The 15,865-nt window shown below is 46.1% G+C and overlaps 1 protein-coding gene across 1 annotated transcript in view; it reads left to right on the forward strand.

Annotated features, from left to right (window-relative positions):
• Positions 1–15,865, forward strand: part of LOC146992471 (striatin-like) — a 39,338-nt gene that overhangs the window by 17,043 nt on the left and 6,430 nt on the right. Inside the window, exons 4-12 of the mRNA XM_085790697.1 lie at positions 18–108; positions 2,557–2,863; positions 4,784–4,946; positions 9,688–9,798; positions 12,635–12,778; positions 13,769–13,905; positions 14,712–14,887; positions 14,973–15,020; positions 15,468–15,589. Coding sequence (XP_085646823.1) covers positions 18–108; positions 2,557–2,863; positions 4,784–4,946; positions 9,688–9,798; positions 12,635–12,778; positions 13,769–13,905; positions 14,712–14,887; positions 14,973–15,020; positions 15,468–15,589 — 1,299 coding nt within the window. The remainder of the gene's footprint in view (positions 1–17; positions 109–2,556; positions 2,864–4,783; positions 4,947–9,687; positions 9,799–12,634; positions 12,779–13,768; positions 13,906–14,711; positions 14,888–14,972; positions 15,021–15,467; positions 15,590–15,865) is intronic.

Genomic DNA, 15,865 nt, shown 5'->3' on the forward strand with positions numbered 1-15,865 from the left:
CCCCCTCTCCCCTCCAGATGAGGGGGGTGAGGACAGTGAGGGTCCCAGTCCTCCAAACAGCAGCAGCCATCAGCTCAGCTGGAAACAAGGACGCCAGCTGCTCAGACAGTGAGTTTATACACACATCAACACACACATGAACATCAACACACACACACACACACACATGAACATCTAATCAAACATGGTGGTGAATTCCCAGCATCCTCTCTGTCTCCCTGGTGTGTTCGTGTTTGATTTTATTGTTTAGTTTTTTCTTTAGTCTGGGCGGCGGCCATCTTTGTTTTCAGGTGTTCAGGAAGTGACAGGAACTATAGTGTTGACTGAGTGGCGGAGGGATACGAGCACGGAGAAGAGGAGGCTCTAGGTCTGAGTGTGTGTTTACAGTGTGTGTGTGTGTGTGTGTGTGTGTGTGTGTGTGTGTGTGTGTTTGCTGCTGCTGTGTCTGCCATCTGTGTGTGTGTGTGTGTGTGTGTGTGTGTGTGTGTGGTGACAGTGAATGGAGGATTGTGTGGAGGCCGCTGCGATCGGAGAGGCTGGTACAGGGGGGAGGAGGAGGAGGAGGGGTGACCTTCCTCTCTCACACTAGATCTTATTCAGAATAAACTCGTCTTCACTCTGGATTTAAAACCTCTGGATATAAAACGCTGCGTTCAGGTTCCTGTGAAGGTTGAGTTCAGGGTCTGCGGGACGTTTCAGGACTGGAGACTAGGACTGAAAACGCGTTTGTTTCATCAGGACTGAGGGTGAGTCTGGTTCTGTTGAGTCTGTTGAGTCCGACCGGTCTCTGAGGCCTTGAACCTCTCATGTCAGGTCCAGTCGTTGGAGTCGGGGTCTCGTTCTTGGAACTGAACATAAAGGACATTAGAGTTTAGAGTTTATTTATTTAGCACACAAATTTCAATGGTGCAAGGAGGGAACGAAGCCAGTTGGCTTGTACATAGGTTCCACCCCTATAACAAATTACAGCAAGACAAATTTCAATGGCTAACAAATAAACATAGGAAAAAAAAGAGATAAAGTGCATACATAATCAATGTTATATGAGCAAAATGAACAGAAATGAGAAAAAAATAAAGAGATAAAGTGCAATGTGATTCGGTAACAAATAGAGACAATGGAGATAAGGTACAAACAAACACATGATTATTGATTTCTGATTGCCTGCTCCAACTCAGGTCCTAACGATCTTCAAAGTCCAACCTACAAGTCTCTAGGGACAGCCGTCGTCCCGCAGAAATGAGCTGCAACAAAAAATCGATTAGTTGAACAATAATCGATTATTGAATTAATCGTCAACTATTCTGATAATCTAATAATCGGTTTGAGTAGTAGTTTTTAAGAGAAAAAATTCCAGATTCTCTGATTCTAGGTGAATATTTCTGGTTTCTTTGTTCCTTTATGACAGTAAACTGAGTCTCTCTTTAGTTTGTGGACAAAACAAGACATTTGAGGACGTTGTCTGGTGGTTTGAGAAACACTGATTGATGTTTTTAAACATTTTTAAACATTTTATTGACCAAACAACTAATCGATTAATTGTTTAAATAGTCGACAGATTAATCAATAATGAAACTAATCGTTAGTTGCAGCCCTATTTAATTTATCTCTTGTCTTTTTCTCTGGTGGCATGGTTTGGTAACCTCGGGCACTGAGGGACGAAAACGTCTAAACCCAGCTGGTCATCTCTCTACCACAGTGATTCTCAAAGTGGGGTCCTTTTCAAGAAATTTCTCTAAGATTTTTTCCAAACATTCGCTTGGAAAAAAAGCGCTCCAGGAACAGTTCTGTGTCTGCAGCAGTTTCATCACTGAATGAACCAGGCCTGAGCTAACACACTTGCCTTTTTGCCTTTGCACTGGAGCTCTTTTACTGACGAACACCGTGAATGGTTGGGGATGTTATCCTGGGAGGCCGTGTCGTCATGTTTTGTGTGTTTTATATGTTGTGTATCTTTATTTATTTAATGTGTTGTATATTTTGGACTCCCACATCGACTGTCCACACAACAGTTTACCCCTCAACTGTGTTTTCACATCTGAACCTGTAGAAGTGATCTGACCCGGAGTCAGGAGGACGACCTCCTCAGTCAGATGTTACAGGCTGCAACACAAAGCTAGAGCCGTGTCTCAGTGTGAACCCTTCCATGAGTTCACTGTCGTGTAACAGTGTAAACGCACTTACACACTCAAGAGATGCTGTGTTGGAGACGACTCAGAACTCTGAATCTCCCAGTTGAAAACTCAGATTTCTGACTTCAAAGCATTGGGGATGCAAGATTAACATGAATCGGAAGTAAATATTGTATATTTCATAACGTTTTAATGTATTTTGGCCTTGTGAATGCATTTTATTGATGTTTTACCGTTGACTGGGTACAACTGATTCTCAGAGAAGTCGGGGTCCGACATGACGTGGCATTCGATTGCACTTCACTGTCAAGTAGGAGTTCAGAAAACTCAGAGTTCGGAGTTGTCTGGAACGCAGCATCAGTATGGAAGCATTCGGACTGAAACCCACCCCAGGTCTGATGTCGTTCCTCCCGTTGTGCTGCAGGTACCTGCAGGAGGTGGGCTACACCGACACCATCCTGGATGTGAAGTCTCAGCGGGTCAGGGCGCTGCTCGGTCTGACCGGAGAGTCCACAGAGAAGCCGTCGGAGAGGAGAGGCGAGCCGATGGTGAACGGCACCGAGCCGTCCTCCCCGAAGGACAGCGGCATGCTCAGTAAACCCGACGCGTCCGACTCGGCCACCGTGCTGGAGGCCTTCAAGTTCATCGAGAGCGCCGCCGCGGAGTTCAGCGACGAGGACGAGGACGAGGACAGCGAGGCGAGGGACAAGACCCTCCTGGACCTGGCTACAGTAAGACCAGACACGGCAACACACACCTACACAGTGTGGGGCGGCTAGAGCTGCACGTGACCAGCAGGGGGCAGTAAAACATGAAGGACTCACAATTTAAAGCTAAAAGACGCTACAAAGGCTCTTAGGTCAGAGATGATTCTCAATGAAAAAACATGTGAAATGAAATTTTCAGATGTCTTACATGTTTTTGAAGCCAAAATTAAAACGGATAAATCACTGTTTTTCTTGAGAGACTCTCTTTCACAAAAATGCATTTTTCTCAGCTTTCTAGAAAAAAAGTGGTCTTTTTGGTGCAACCAGGCTCTATTCAACTTATCAAGAATGGAACAAGGTACAAACAAATGGTTTTTTCCCTAGTTAAATAGAGAGTCTCCTCTTTCCTTTCAGAGTCATAGTACAAAATATTCTCTGGGTCTTGAAATATTACTCAAAATGCCCCAAAACGCTGGCACATGGCACTGACCATTTTATAAAAGGGCTGGCACTCAATGAGTTAAAGGGACATTGTGTAACTTCTCCTGTTATCTATTCACGAAAATCAATTATTTGGTTCAAAAGTCTGTTTTTCATTAATCAGTAATCCCCCCCATCAACAAACTGAAGTGTTCCTTTCAGCTCTGAATGAGCCGTTCATATCATTCATATCTCCATGGAGCAGGTAAGCTCGGTGCTGGCTGCCATGTGGTGTCTCCATGTTTTTACGTTCAGTGGCAGCGTGACGGTAGGAAACCACGGAAACTCAGCGGAGACACCGAAGCTGACGGCTCAGGTCGAGGTGGCGTCTGTGAAAAGTCGCCACGGTAACGCAGTGAGGAGGAATGGAGCGTTACACTGATGCTGCATTCACCTGCAGTCGGGCAGACGGCCGTCGCTAACAAACCAGATGTCATTTTAATCACAGAAGTCCAGAGAAAGACGGTAAAACGTGGGCCAGGTAAACGATACGACATCGCCATGACAACATATTGTCACGTGTATTGTTTTGCCTCGTGCTGACGGACCACTTGTTTACATAGAGGCTTGTTTATGCCGTTACGTGCAGCGGCTGTCGTCCGTCTGCCGTCTGCCCAATTTCACGTGAATGCAGCATGAAAAATACGATTGAGTTACTAGATGGGAGTAATTCCTACACAATGTACCTTTAATAACTACTCTAACTGTTCTAAAGTATGCTAACTACACTAATGCTGCATTTCCACTTAGTGGTATCGGCTCGACTCGACTCAACTCAGCTCTCTGGAGATTCACCACTGGCTGATATAATTCCTTCTGGCAGATAAATGTTGGTTTTCTACAACTGTATCAGCCACATTAGTTTGTAAAGTGAAGCTTCAGGTGTGAACTGAACAGAACAGCAGCGCTGCCTCGGGGCCCTGGACAGATATCACCACATTTACATGAATAAATAAATGTTTTATGACGACCGGCTGCTCTAAAGGCGCTACTACCCTGTAATGGAAATGCTCTTTAGTACCTGGTACCAGAGTCGACGATTCATATTGCTGATGAAAAGTAATAAAGATCGGTTTAAAATGCAGTTAAAACAGTTTCTCTTATGATTTAACATGTTTCAAATTATAAAATTTGAATGGTTTTCAGTTTGAATGGAACTGGAGTTAGTGTAAAGACTTTTTTGGAATTAATGTGTGTACAAGTGGTCCAAATACTGTGTTTTGTTTATTACTAAGGGAGCTGTTTTTGTTTTAGTTTTAGTTTAGTTTTGTATAAATGTATGTTTGTTATGTGTAAGTGAGAATGTTGTGTATGTTGTTGTATGGATGTCGGATGCCAGGAAGAATGACTAATGGGGATCCTGTTGAAGAAAGAAAGAGTGGAGTAGAGCCGGTACCACGTGGTGGGAACGCTGCTCCAGCCGCTCTGAAGAATGCTAACTACTCACTTTGCATCATTTAACAGATGGTGAAGAAGAAGCAGTCGTCGACGCCGTCCTCCACGACCTCCGACCTCAGCGACGACCCCGACACGGAGGAGGCCATGAAGGGTTTCGACTTCCTGGCCAGTCCGGACGAGCTGGACGGATCCCCCGAGTCCCGGAGTGGCGACGACAGCGGAGAGTGGGGTAAGACAGGACTCGACATAGCGCACGCCGGGCAAAGTTGTATAGATAGATATCACGTGACGTCACACAGCGTTCGCAGCCAGTCACAGCGCCATCTTGGGTACCGACTTCCAAAGGCAGTCTATGGGCTGTGACCTAATACATCCATGGCTGTGACATCAAATCTCACAAAAATAGTGGATAAACCTTTTTTTATTACATGGCTCTATTGAATGTCGTATTCCGATAATTTATTGATATTTCTGATATTTATTTACATCTTGATTTTGCATTTAACAGTCTGTTATTCCTGTTTAACAGATCGTTGCTAAGTAAAATACACTAGGTAGGGACGCCGCTCTGATCAGCGCAGCACAGAAAAGAGAAACTATGCAGGATATTTACTTTCTGTTTCATTTTTTACCGTCATTAAACAGCTTGGGAGACATGTAGCCTACGCCAAGGGAGGCTGCCTCACTCTACTGTGAGCGGCACGTACGTTCACGTTGCTTTCGTGAATTGTAAACACACAGACGCCCCCTCGGTTTTAGCATCCAGCAGTTTAGCGGCTAATTCAACTGCAGTGATGGATAACTGTACTAGAGAGGCTCAACAACTTCATGAGCTTCATTTGAGGAATAAACGGCAGCTTTTACCTGACGGGAGACCGACGCCTGAGCTACGGTAGCTAACAGCTAGCAGCTAGCAGGTTTTTACCTACTTTTCCTCTCTCCCTCCCCCCTTTCTTATAACTTAACAGAAACAGAGCGAGCGAGAGAGAGAGAGAGAGAGAGACGAGGAGGTCCGCTGGGTGAGCTAGATTAACTGTTAACGGGAGAGAGAGCGGCGCACCGCGCTGTCAAAGATCGTCTCAGCAGAAATGGTGTGTGCTTTCAAGGCAAGGCCATCAAAATGAGAAATATCCATATCCAAACTACATCAGGCAGCAGTCATTTCTGGTCAGAGAGGACGTGGCTGCACTGAGCTGAATAGAGGTTAACTCAGTGTTCGGTACCCAGCATGGCGGCGGCCAGGTGGAACGCATCGTGACGTCACCTTACTGATAAGTATCTATATCTGGATCTCACAGTACCAAAAAAAAGCAGGTACCGACGTAGTTTTTGTGTGTTGGCATTGAAGTATCGGTGCTGGTGACAGCCCCATAGATACAGTATACTGTATATACTGACTAGATGCCGCGTTCCCAGGCAGCTCTATTGAGTGGAATGCGTCAACGCGGCCGCCATCTTGGTCCAGGGGAAGCCGTGTCTACTTCCTGCACTAGTCAACAGAGGCAGACGTCTATCAACCATTAAAATCACCATAACTCACCGAATATTCAACCGATTTTCAAGCCATTTGGTTTATTATAAATGTCAGACATATATTTATGATACAACAACAAAAAAATTTAGAAAATTTTTCATAATTTCTTTTTTAATGTATTAAACATACACTTACATACTCAGACACACACCCACATGCATAAATACACTGAAATTTGTTCTACAAGGGTCTGACCGGGTCTGACTGCTTGTCAGGCGTATATTATGTCTATGGTCAGAAACCCCGGACCAAGATGGCGACGCTATTGACATACGCTGAGAAGCAGAAGGCGGCATCTAGTCAGTATATATATCTATGGTGACAGCCCTAATATGAAGGTGACACGGGGAGCGGGCCCAGAGCGGAGCCCTGAGGAACTCCTTCAGATCACTGCTTCATCTTTTGAACAGTGAAATAAACTTCTCCCTCTGTGTTAAAAGGTTTGATCCTCTGATCGATCATGTGTTCAAACTGACAGGTGACAGATTTCTGCACCAGAAATGTCGTCAATGTTAAATGTTTTTACCAGCTAACATATGCTAATGTCCTTTAGCACCTGAGGGAGGATTCAATTTAGTGTTTAGTTAATCCAAACCTTCTGACTTCTGACAGTGACGGTCGGTCAGTTTGTAGTTTATGGACCAAAAAAAATACAGTAAAACAACAAAACGCTCTTTGTAGAGGCGTCAGGTCGCCATGGAGACGAGCCGCTGACGACTGGGTAGATGTTCGTCAGCGTCTGGAAGCGATCATCAACAACGACTCCTCTCCTCTCTATTTATAAAACTCTCTCTTTTCAGAATAAAGTTCTCAGCTGGTGACCACTGTACAACACCCTCCCCCAACACACACACACACACACACACACACACACCTTGTTCTTTCTGTTACTTAGCAACACACGCTGTCATGTGGCCGACAACAAAAAGCTTCCCCACGCAGCTCGTGATTCAACACTTCACAGTCCAGAGAGTTGTAAAGGAGCGCTGACTCAGCACACACACACACAGCTCAGTTTATAAACTGCGAGTGTGTGTGTGTGTGTGTGTGTGTGTGTGTGTGTGTGTGTGTCACTCTGTTATGAAACAGGTTTTTGTTGTGAAGCTCTTTCTTCTTGAACGCTCCCTCCCTCCCTCTCTGGTCGGACCAGGTGTACCGGTCTACACCTCGGTTGTCATGGCTAAAGGAACAGTAAACTCTAGCTGTGTTCACATGGAGCCAAATATTCTGGTTAGAATCGGTTTAGAGTCCAAACTGAATGAAAAAGCTCAGTATAAAAAGCTCAAGATTCAGAATAAACAGGTGGAATGAACCTTTTCTTGAACCAAAAGAAATGAAAATGACATCATGTAAACAGTGAAACTGAATGTTGTTCCATTCGTTCTGCTCCGTGTTGACGTAAATGTGTAGCAACGTTTCTTCACTTGAATGAAAGAGTCAAAACTATGAACAACTACTGATCTGATCAGACCAGAGATCAAAAAAAGAGGAAAAATGACCCAAGTCATTTCTATATAATTTTGGTCCAAACCCATCTGAACCAAGAGAAAAACTACAGGGATTTTTTTTTTCCCCTCTGGATTATTGTTTAGTGACCCCTGAGGATCCTCTGCTGGTCAAAGGTCGCCGTACAGTGGCCAAAAAGACACTTTATTAAAAAAAAGTAGCCCAAAAAGAACCCTCTTCCTCCAATTTGAATTTAAAAATGGCGGGAAACATTTATTTCTTTAATAACTCATCAACGCTTGGGTCTAGGATGCTGAAATTACAGTATGTATATCAGGAGGTCAGGGGCATCCACTGTGAAAAGTTTCAGACCCGTGTGACCTTCAAAAGTGGTCCAAAGATGGTGGGTATTTATGGGAAACTTTGTCAGTGTAAGAAGTAGCAGAAAATGAATCTCAAGCCCTTTTGTCAGTTTTTGACTCTGAGATTTCGGGGGCTTCCACCATATGCCACCGACGGGTCGCACAAGCCCCCGAAATCTCAGAGTCAAAAACTGACAAAGGGACCCATCGGTGGCATACGGTGGGTGGCCTGGTAGAAAACTTTTTCAATGCCAGAAGTAGCCTAAAATGCACTCTGACAGATTCATAAGTGCCTACAGTGGGCCAGGGTACCATTCCGAAGGGCCACCATTAACTTTCATGTTTCGGAATGCCGGCCCTTGATTCATTTTGAAAATGGGCCGCCATTCTGAACCTGAAAAAAGGTCTGCCAAAGCTGGTTAAATGTGCTGCCGTAAACCCTGTGAATTGACTGCTGCAGTAGTACAGTGGGTAGAGCAGTTGCTTCCCACTCAGGTGACCGGGGTCGAATCCCCGCAGGGGTGCGTATTGGTATCTTTTATGTCTTGTATATTAGCCCACTGTACATTATTAGCCAGCTGGGGACACACCGGCCCTGACCGATTGCGTTGTTCACACACACCAGATGCGATCGTGTCATCTATTTTCCACGACCGATTGTGTCAAGCTGGGCAGGAAGTCAAACAAAGAAACACGAGAGAATCCGGTCCTAACCCTGACCCTTCAAAATAAAACACCGCTATTGACACCTTTGGGATGGCGGACCTTCGGAAATTTTCGGAATAGCAGACCGTCGGAATGGCGGTTCTTCGGAATGGGGTTCGCCCCCCCAGTGGGCCAATGGTTGCTGGGTATTCATGGGTCAACAGGAGGACGGGCTGCAGCTCCCCAGAGCCGTTCTGCAAAACGTTGACCAGAATGACCTGGGAGTCATCCCAGACAAAGGTGGCTACCCCGGGGGCGTGGCCAAGTACCTGGACTGCCCTTGGAGTCGTCCTGGAAAAAAGGTCACCCAATATGATTCATTTTGGGCTACATGGGGGGTGTGGCCCAGTCTTGAATTACCAGACAGCACCACCATTTTCACATGGGAGTGGCCTGTAATGATGTCAGAATGGGCTAGGGCTGACCCAAAAAAAATCGAAGCTTCGAAGCATCGTTCGTTGCCATGGTAATTGATCATGAATGTGATCGATTGTTTTTTTTTGTCTTCGTTTTGTCCTTTTTGACACCGGTTCTCATCGGCAGTTGTTACATTAAAATGAGTAGGCGACTTGGCACACTTTAACCTTTTCAGGCCACCCAGAGTTAAAGGTAGCCCAAAATCAGGACCCCAGTTCGTTTGGGGTAACTTTTGCTGTTTTGTACCTGACCTGCTTCTTACCAGTTGGTTCCCACTCTGAAGGCTTCCTGGTGAGCAGCAGCAGCAGCAGCAGCAGCAGCGTATCCCTCCGCCCAGCGACCGACTCACCACTCTGATGATTAATTATCTTTGATTGACTTTGATCATTTCTACAAATGTTTGTGAGACAGGAAGCTGCTCCTCTAACCCTCCTCCTCCTCCTGTGCCCCCCACTCCTCCTCCCCCTCCTCCTCCTCTTCCTCCTCCTCCTCCTCCCCCCCCGTAGAGAAGGAGGAGCCTCCTCTGGGCGACGTGTCCTGGGACGTGGACCAGGGGCTGATCGCTCAGCTGAAGGAGCAGTACAGGAAGGAGCGCAAGGGCAAGAAGGGGGTCAAGAGTAAGTCAAGAACCAGGCCTTCACCATCCTCCTCCTCCTCTTTCTCCTCTCGCCTCCTCTCTTCTCCTCCTCCTCTTCCTCCTTTCACCTCCTCCTCTCTACCCTTCCTCTATCCTCTTCCTCCTCTCTTTTCCTCCTCTCTTCTCCTCCTTCTCCTCCTCTCTTCTCCTCTTCCTCCTTCATCTCTTTTCTCCTCTCGCTTCCTGCTTTCTTCTCCTCGCCTCCTCTTTCTTCTCCTCTCTCCTCCTCTTCCTCCTCCTCTTCTTCCTCCTCTCCTCTTCCTCCTCCTCTCTTCTCCTCTTCCTCCTCCACCTCTTTTCTCCTCTCTTCTCCTCCTCCTCATCTCTCCTCTATCCTCTTCTTCCCCTCTTTCTCCTCTCTTCTCCTCCTCTTCCTCCTCCTCTCTCCTCCTCTTCCGCTTCATCCTCCTCTCTTCACCTCTTCCTCCACCTCTGTTCTCCTCTCGCTTCCTCCTCCACTCTTTTCCTCTCTTCTCCTCTCTCCTCCTCCTCCTTTCACCTCCTCTCTTCTCCTCTCTTCTCCTCCTCCTCATCTCTCCTCCTCTATCCTCTTCCTCCTCTCTTCTCCTCCTCTCCTCTCCTCTTCCTCCTCTCTCCTCTTCCTCCTCTCTTCCCCTCCTCCATCCTCTTCCTCCTCTCTTCTCCTCCTCTCCTTCATCTTCTCTCCTCTTCCTCCTCTCTTCTCCTCTCGTTTCCTCCTCTCTTCTCCTCTTCCTCCTTCACCTCTTTTCTCCTCTCGCTTCCTGCTTTCTTCTCCTCGCCTCCTCTTTCTTCTCCTCTCTCCTCCTCTTCCTCCTCCTCTCTTCCCCTCTTTCTCCTCCTCTCCTCTCTTCTCCTCTTCCTCCTCCTCTCTTCTCCTCTTCCTCCTCCATCCCTTTTCTCCTCTCTTCTCCTCCTCCTCATCTCTCCTCTATCCTCTTCTTCCCCTCTTTCTCCTCTCTTCTCCTCTTCCTCCTCCTCTCTCCTCCTCTTCCGCTTCATCCTCCTCTCTTCACCTCTTCCTCCACCTCTGTTCTCCTCTCGCTTCCTCCTCCACTCTTTTCCTCTCTTCTCCTCTCTCCTCCTCCTCCTTTCACCTCCTCTCTTCTCCTCTCTCTACTCCTCTTCCTCCTCTCTTCTCCTTTTCTATCCTCTTCCTCCTCTCTTCCCCTCCTCCTCCTCTATCCTCTTCCTCCTCTCTTCTCCTCCTCTCCTCTCCTCTTCCTCCTCTCTTCCCCTCCTCCATCCTCTTCCTCCTCTCTTCTCCTCCTCTCCTTCATCTTCTCTCCTCTTCCTCCTCTCTTCTCCTCTCGTTTCCTCCTCTCTTCTCCTCTTCCTCCTTCACCTCTTTTCTCCTCTCGCTTCCTGCTTTCTTCTCCTCGCCTCCTCTTTCTTCTCCTCTCTCCTCCTCTTCCTCCTCCTCTCTTCCCCTCTTTCTCCTCCTCTCCTCTCTTCTCCTCTTCCTCCTCCTCTCTTCTCCTCTTCCTCCTCCATCCCTTTTCTCCTCTCTTCTCCTCCTCCTCATCTCTCCTCTATCCTCTTCTTCCCCTCTTTCTCCTCCTCTTCCGCTTCATCCTCCTCTCTTCACCTCTTCCTCCTCTCTTCTCCTTTTCTCACCACCTCCTCCTCTCTCCTCTTCCTCCTCTCTTCCCCTCCTCCTCCTCTTCCTCCTTTCACCTCCTCTCCTCCCCCTCTTCTCTCCTCTTCCTCCTCTCTCCTCCTCCTCCCACCTCCATCCTGAGCTCAGACAGGTTTGCTCCCTCTTGTGGCCTCCTGAGTTACTGCAGCTCCACAGATCAGGTCTCTGTTCACTGATGTTGATGAACAACTATCAAAACATTTTATGTTCACTTAAAGCAGAAGTAAGTGGTCTGGTCGTTTCGGCTAATGCTGCGTTCCAGGCAGGCTTTTGAAACCGTAAATTACAGCTTCAAGTCACAACTTACGACTTTGTAGCGTTCCAGGCAACCCACTCGTGTTTTTCCGACCTGTTTTACCTGTGAAAGTCACTATAACGGCCACTCGTAACTTCCGACCCGTGAACTCGTACCAGATCGAACTGGTACCACTTCACAGGTCGGAAAAACACGAGTTACGAGTTTCCTTGAACGCACCATAACAGTCCTCGTCCCTACGTCACCACATTCACGGCGTCCCTTGGCTGCACACACAGCCCTGCATGCCGTTCTCTCTCCTCATTGGATAAAAACTGTAGGATACGAGAAATGTTTTCTCCTCGGCTCAGAGCAGAGCAGAGGGACTGACAGACCCGTGTTTCGGTCCAAACACTCTATGTAAGTGATTGCTGTCGGAAGATATAACTATGTAAGACTTATATTAACACAAATATATCACTTACTTCTGCTTTAATCATTAGCAGATGTTAAATGATTATTTATAAATCCTTCTCCTGTCTCCACACTGAGAATAAACATTGTGTAATTTATTTTCTGCCCAGTGATAATTAAATAAATTTGAGGCTGTAGAAAATAATTGAAACAACACATTCAGTTTTTTAGATCAGGTCACTATTGATCCAGAATTAGCTGTGGCCTGGTCTCCTCCTCCTCCTCCTTTGTTACTCTCTGTCTCTTCCTCCTCCTCCTCTCTCACTCTCTGTTTGATGTTTTTCTTTTCTTCCTTCCTGTTGTTTTTCTGCAGCATCTCTCACTGAGGTTCATGTTTCTTTGTTCTGCAGCAGAAACATTTGGTTCCTGTTTCTGTCTTTATTTCACTCCCTCCGTCCTGTGGAGCTGCTGCTGTTTGTTACATCACTATGACATCACTCTGACTCTTTACTTCCTGTTGCACTCATCATGTCCCCCCCCCTCCACCAGGACCTAACCGGTCTAAGCTACAGGACATGCTGGCCACCCTCCGTGATGCTGAGGATCTTCCCTCCATGCAGCCGTCGGTGACGCCCCCCTCCCGGCCCAGTGTACCCAGACTCAGTGAGCATGAAGTGGGACGACCAGATGAAGGTAACCTCACTTGTAGCACCAATAAATTAATTAAAAATGGTTCTAAATATAGAGTTAAAGTCAGTGGTTGATTGGGTGAAGAGAAACACACTGGTTCTGGATGTATTAAAGAGAAATAGCATGGTATTTGGTTCAGATAATTTCATCAGTAAAAATTAACCCTTAAAATAAAAGATGAATGTATAAAACAAGTGCAAGAAACCAAGCTTCTGGGAATTATCATACATAATAAATCGTCATGGAAAAAACATATAAGTAAGATAACTGCTAAAATGGGAAGTGATATTTCATTTTTGACACAAAAAGCAAAGACACAAGTAATTCAGGCGTTAATATTGTCTAACCTTGACTACGGCCCAGTACTAGTACTGTAAACATGATCATAAAATTACAGTTAATACAAAACAGAACAGCACGCATACTAGTACTCAACTGTAACTATAGAGCAAACATTGTTAAAATGCATAAGACACTTAGCTGGTTACTGGTGAAAGACAGATTACTCTATTAATTACTAGTATTTATTATAAATATGACTCCACATATTCTATGTCAGAACTTATCATTAAGCACAGACAAACATAATTACATCACCAGATAATGCCATAGGAGGTAACTTTTCATTACCAAAAGCAATAAGGACAAATGCCATCAAAAGAACAGTCATTCAGAAATGGAACATCAAAGAAGAGAACAGTAAAACTCACTTTAAATTACTTATAAATCAGTATCTCTTAAACAGAGAGAATGCTTTGTTTGCTCAATTAACCACAAATTAATTGATTCATTCATTCATTGACTGGTTCTGGATTACTTATTGATTGAGTGATTGACTGTGTTGTCATCATATTGTATTGACGAACCATGTGCAATCCCCCTGGACCCCAGTAAGAATAGCTGCCGCTAATGAGGATCCTAATAAACAAAACAAAACCAAACCTGTAGTTCCCCTGGAGGTCGGAGGTCTCACCGTGTTTCTGGTCTCTACAGAGGCGCTGACGTTCCTGCCGTCGTCGGGGAAGTCCTTCATCCTGGGCCGGGTGGACGAGGCCGTGTCCAACGAGCTGGGCCTGGGAGAACTGGCCGGACTGACGGTGGCCAACGAGGCCGACAGCCTGGCCTACGACGTGAGTCACACACGTACACGCTGCGGTCCAGTCTGAGTGACACCGTGTCACCTGTCGAGTCCTAGTCTCGCTCGCCAGACCCTCCTCCAGAGAAGAAGGGTTTTTCAAATGTCTACTGCTCCGGCATACTTTCACCTGGAGCATCCATTTAAAACTGTAAAGTGTAGACACAAGTCTTGTCTATTGGTGTCCAATACAAAGATTTTCTGAGAGAAGCAGACAGGGCCCCTGTATTTAACTCGCAAGTATTTCCAAAATATTTACTGTAGAAACACCAAAATCATATCAAAACGTTCAGGAAGTCCTTACGACAGCCACGGTCTGCTTCTTTTTCTGATAGGAGCTACCGTTTTGTCAGAATAAGCCCAAATGTGAGACCAGAATCGAGGCAGAGAGTCAAAGCTGAGACCAGTTTATTAACGCTGTAGTCTCGCTCGCCAGACCCTCCTCCTTTTTTACATACAGGCTCCTATAGTATTTGTGTGCTAAAAATCGAGAGAATCGGCAATATCGTAGAATCGCAATTTAAATCGAATCTCCATCCCAAAAATTGTAGAAGAATCGAATCATGAGAAAAGCATATCGTCCCAGCCCTACAAGACACGGATGTATAATAGCTCCATGGTTCGGTTCCTGTTGTTGTTTGTTGATGTTTCCCTTTGCCGGGCGGACTGTGAAAGCTGCAGCACGGAGGCGGGACTTCCGCCGGGTGGCTCGTTCCGACCAATCAGAGGCTAATCGCAGCAACGCGCTTCCGTCAGGCCAGAAGTTGAGTCCTAACCTGTCGGATGCTCCTCCTCCCTCAGATCACCAACAACAAAGACGCTCTGAGGAAAACCTGGAACCCAAAGTTCACCCTGAGGAGCCACTTCGACTCGGTCCGAAGTCTGGCCTTCCACCCCGTGGAGCCGGTCCTGGTCACGGCCTCCGAGGATCACACCCTCAAACTGTGGAACCTCCAGAAGACGGCGCCGGCAAAGAAGTGAGACGCGGACTCAATGTTAAGTCAGAGAAAAGACTTGTTTCCTGTCTGGTTTTAACCTCCTCTCTCCTCTTTAACCCTCCAGATGTGCTGCTCTGGATGTCGAGCCCATCTACACCTTCAGAGCCCACAGGTGAATTCATAGATGGATAGCTATAGATAAATAGATGGATGGATGGATATAAGCTTTATTTCAGACACAGGTCCATATCACAAGTCAAACAATATAAATAGTACAAAAATAAAAAGAAAGTACAAAAATACAAGAGGAGTGTGCATTTCATAAAATATACAGGCTATTGCACCAATGCCACCTTAGCCTAGAAGTGAATCGGTAGCAGCATGGATGGATGGATGGATGGATGGATGGATGGATGGATGGATGGATGGATGGATGGATGGATGGATGGATGGATGGATGGATGGATGGATGGATGGATGGATGGATAGATAGATAGATAGATAGATAGATAGATAGATAGATAGATAGATAGATAGATAGATAGATAGATAGATAGATAGATAGATAGATAGATAGATAGATGAGACTCATTCGTCATCTGTCTCCTGTCTTCTTCAGTGGTGCTGTCCTCTGCGTCACGATGAGCTCCAGTGGCGAGCAGTGCTTCAGCGGCGGGGTGGACGGCACCATCCAGAGCTGGAACACGCCCAACCCCAACATCGACCCCTACGACTCATATGGTATGTTCCCGTTTTCAATTAGGACAGTTTAACAAACACAGGAAGTCAGAGACAGAAACAGGAAACAGATTGAGATTCAAGGTTAGAGCAGCAGGATGAAGGGGTTAGCTAACGTTAGCTAAAGAGGGTCCATGGCACTGGTCCGACCTCCCATTAGTCCGACCTCCCATTAGTTCGACCTCCCATTGGTTCGAACTCCCATTGGTCCGACAATCGGAGTAATGAGAGTTCGAACTAATGGAAGGTCCTCATTAGTTCGAACTGGACTAGTTATTA

Source organism: Trachurus japonicus, chromosome 1 (assembly GCF_045865225.1).
Source record: "Trachurus japonicus isolate A0001 chromosome 1, Traja_1.0".
NCBI lineage: Eukaryota > Metazoa > Chordata > Actinopteri > Carangiformes > Carangidae > Trachurus > Trachurus japonicus.